Consider the following 4,055-nt stretch of genomic DNA (forward strand, 5'->3'; position numbering starts at 1 on the left):
TTAGTATTACAGTATTAAGAGATGTGTTACTGATACAGGCTGTATTTTATGTTATTTTCAGTGTGGTTATTTAGTATTATAGTATTAAGAGATGTGCTAATGATACTGGCTATATTTTATGTTATTTTCAGTGTGGTTATTTAGTATTATAGTATTAAGAGATGTGTTATTGATACAGGCTGTATTTTATGTTATTTTCAGTGTGGTTATTTAGTATTATAGTATTAAGAGATGTGTTATTGATACTGGCTGTATTTTATGTTATTTTCAGAATGGTTATTTAGTATATATTACAGTATTAAGAGATGTGTTATTGATACTGGCTGTATTTTATGTCATTTTCAGTGTGGTTATTTAGTATTATAGTATTAAGAGATGTGTTATTGATATTGGCTGTATTTTATGTCATTTTCAGTGTGGTTATTTACTATTATAGTATTAAGAGATGTGTTATTGATATTGGCTGTATTTTATCTGCGCTATCAAACTCTTCCTCCACCAGTGAGTATGATATTAATTGTTATGAAAGATTTTATGCTGAAATTTGTACTGACAATGATATATTGAACACAAGACATGCAATGATTTATTAAATATTTTGCTGAAGATATACAATCATTTAGTGAATATTTTGATGAAGATATACAATCATTTAGTGAATATTTTGCTGAAGATATACAATCATTTAGTGAATATTTTGATATACAATGATTTAATGAACTTTTTGCTGAAGACAGGCAATGATTATCAAATATTTTGCTGAAGATATGCAATGATTTATTGAACATTTGCTGAAGAAATGCAATGATTTATGAAACACTTTGTGGAAGATATGCAATGATTTATTAAACATTTTGTGGAAGATATGAAATGATTTATTAAACATTTTGTGGAAGATATGCAATGATTTATTAAACATTTTGTGGAAGATATGCAATGAGATATTGCTGAAGACATGCAATTATTTATTAAACATTTTGCAGAAGATATGCAATGATTTATTGACCATATTTCTTAAGACATGCAATGATTTACTAAGCATTTTGCTGAAGATATTCAATGCTTTATTAAAGTTTTTGCTGAAGATATGCAATGATTTATTAAACATTTTGTGGAAGATATGCAATGATTTATTAATCATATTGCTGAAGACATGCAATGATTTATTAAACATTTTGTGGAAGATATGCAATGATTTATTAAACATTTTGTGGAAGATATGCAATGATTTATTAAACATATTGCTGAAGACATGCAATGATTTATTAAACATTTTGTGGAAGATATGCAATGATTTATTAAACATATTGCTGAAGACATGCAATGATTTATTAAACATTTTGTGGAAGATATGCAATGATTTATTAAACATATTGCTGAAGACATGCAATGATTTATTAAACATTTTGCAGAAGATATGCAATGATTTATTGACCATATTTCTTAAGACATGCAATGATTTATTAAGCATTTTGCTGAAGATATTCAATGCTTTATTAAAGATTTTGCTGAAGATATGCAATGATTTATTAAACATTTTGTTGAAGATATGCAATGATTTATTAATCATATTGCTGAAGATATGCAATGATTTATTGACCATATTTCTTAAGACATGCAATGATTTATTGACCATATTTCTTAAGACATGCAATGATTTATTAATCATATTGCTGAAGATATGCAATGATTTATTAAACATATTGCTGAAGACATGCAATGATTTATTGACCATATTTCTTAAGACATGCAATGATTTATTAATCATATTGCTGAAGATATGCAATGATTTATTAAACATATTGCTGAAGACATGCAATGATTTATTAAACATTTTGTGGATGATATGCAATGATTTATTAAACATTTTGTTGAAGATATGCAATGATTTATTAAACATTTTGTGGAAGATATGCAATGATTTATTGACCATATTGCTTAAGACATGCAATGATTTATTAAACATTTTGCTAAAGATATTCAATGCTTTATTAAACATTTTACTAAGAAATGCAATGATTTATTAAACATATTGCTGAAGACGTACTTTAATATAATGAATGATTTTCTTTTTTGTTAGAAAACCTTTGCCCGATACTGGAATATAAATAAAGCATCTGTTAATCTTTACCCTTCTACATTAAGTAAGGTAAGAAATTTAGGATTCATTTCATTCAGCCCCAAATTCCATACATGCCGATGATTTACTCTATTTAGTAGAATTATAGGGATGTTCTCAGAGTTGATGTTCCTCTGCATTTTATTGCTCTTATGTTTTAGTCTAAATTTATGGAAATATAAGTTTAATATGTTCAGTTTCAATTTCAATTTTTTCTAACCACAAATAAAGTAGATTGTTTATGTTTTGAGTGAGACCTGGATGTGTTTGAATATGCTTGGTAATTGTATGTAGTTTAGAATAAGATATGTTGACAGTACTAGGTTGGCTATCAAGTTTTGATCACATTGAATGCGAGGCTCATAACACAAATTACGTTATTTATTGAAAATATGGCGATGAAATGTTAATGAATAGTGACATCACTGAACACCTGATCAACAGTGAAAAACTGGGCTGAAACTGCCCTTTCTAAGAAATGTGTGAAGGTCAACTTTATTTGAAGGTATCATTAAATAGCTGATGTTATTGTTGTAAAATTTGATATGGTTTGAGTTTATGAGAATGGAGAAGGAGGTGTTAAAGACACAACATTACCTATATATATTTGCGTTATGAACCTCGTTCTGGATACAATATGGCTGATGTATGATTAAGGTCTTTTGCCCATTAATGTAGAAATTTGAATAAGTGTAGAAAACATTTTTTATTTTTATTTCAGTTTAATACAATGTTACAGATATCAGCTATATCACTATCTCTAGCAGCTCCAGTTTTTGATTTTATGCAACATCCAGCTTTACAAGGTCTATGGTAAGAACTTAGCAAACTTAAAAAACAAAGTGCATGACAGCTACATATAAACATTGTGACTAATATATGGCACAAGAATGTCTTTGATGGCTGTGGGCACACGAGGAGACAAAAAATCTCCACTTCGTCGATAACCATGTGTGGATCATGCATTTGGAGGAAAATGAATCTGATTGGATGATGAAGCTCTGTCTTGCAGACAATTCAACAATCGGTAACAAATCCTGTTAGCAAAGCGCCAATCTTGTTGTGGCAGAGTGGGCACACTTTAGATTTTACACAAGATTCAAGACTGTCCCACAATATTTAAGTCAATAATCAGAGATTTTAAATGAGAATAATATTTTTATTTCAGGTATTTAACAGCTTTAACAACATTTATTACTGGTGTACAATATGCTAAAAACCCTTGGAAATATGTTAAAAGATTGAACAAAAAATAAATTTATATTTAAAAATGACTTTATTCATATCATTGCAGTATTTCATGATCGAGATCCTTGGAGTGTTAAGAATTGGAAAAGAGTAAGCTAAATGCTGCTATTCTGTTTAATTTTCTTCATTACACTGCATGGTCTGTATGCATTGGTCACATAAGCTACATGCTTTTATTGTTGTTTTGTTTCTTATTACAGTAACAATGTTTCATGTTACAGTAAGAGATGAAATGAGATTTTATTTATGCTCCAGTGTGTGGTAATCAAAACTGGAAATGCCATGCAGTGTGCAATGAGGTAATATTTTTCAGGATAGCAACATTAGCCTACCCATTGTCAAAATCCAACTGTGGAGAATCTTAGACAAACACACAGGTCTTCTGTTTATGGTCCCTGATGAACTACTAGACCCTGTTACTGACAAGGAGTCCATGTTGAAAAAGTATCATCTCGATGTATTAATCAATACTCACCAATGGAGCGGACCCCTAGGTTGGCAGGGAGTGCCTTTACCTTGCACAAACCTGGTGGTGCTTCACACATCACAGTGTTTAACATTGTATAATTACAGTGTTTAATATCATAGTTACCAAGGAGCTTTTTGGTAGTTACAGTGTATAACATTATAGTTACAGTGTTTGACGTTGTAGTAACAATATTTCACATTGTCATTTCAGTGTTTGACA

General features: G+C 29.5%; 1 protein-coding gene across 1 annotated transcript in view; it reads left to right on the forward strand.

The window, feature by feature from the left end:
• Positions 1-4,055, forward strand: part of LOTGIDRAFT_107885 (hypothetical protein) — a gene marked incomplete at both ends in the record, with an annotated part of 18,072 nt that overhangs the window by 11,864 nt on the left and 2,153 nt on the right. The window contains one exon of the mRNA XM_009065386.1: positions 416-501. Within this exon, the coding sequence (XP_009063634.1) occupies positions 416-501 (86 nt within the window). The remainder of the gene's footprint in view (positions 1-415; positions 502-4,055) is intronic.

The sequence above is a fragment of the Lottia gigantea genome (assembly GCF_000327385.1).
Source record: "Lottia gigantea unplaced genomic scaffold LOTGIsca_7, whole genome shotgun sequence".
Taxonomy (NCBI): Eukaryota; Metazoa; Mollusca; class Gastropoda; family Lottiidae; genus Lottia; species Lottia gigantea.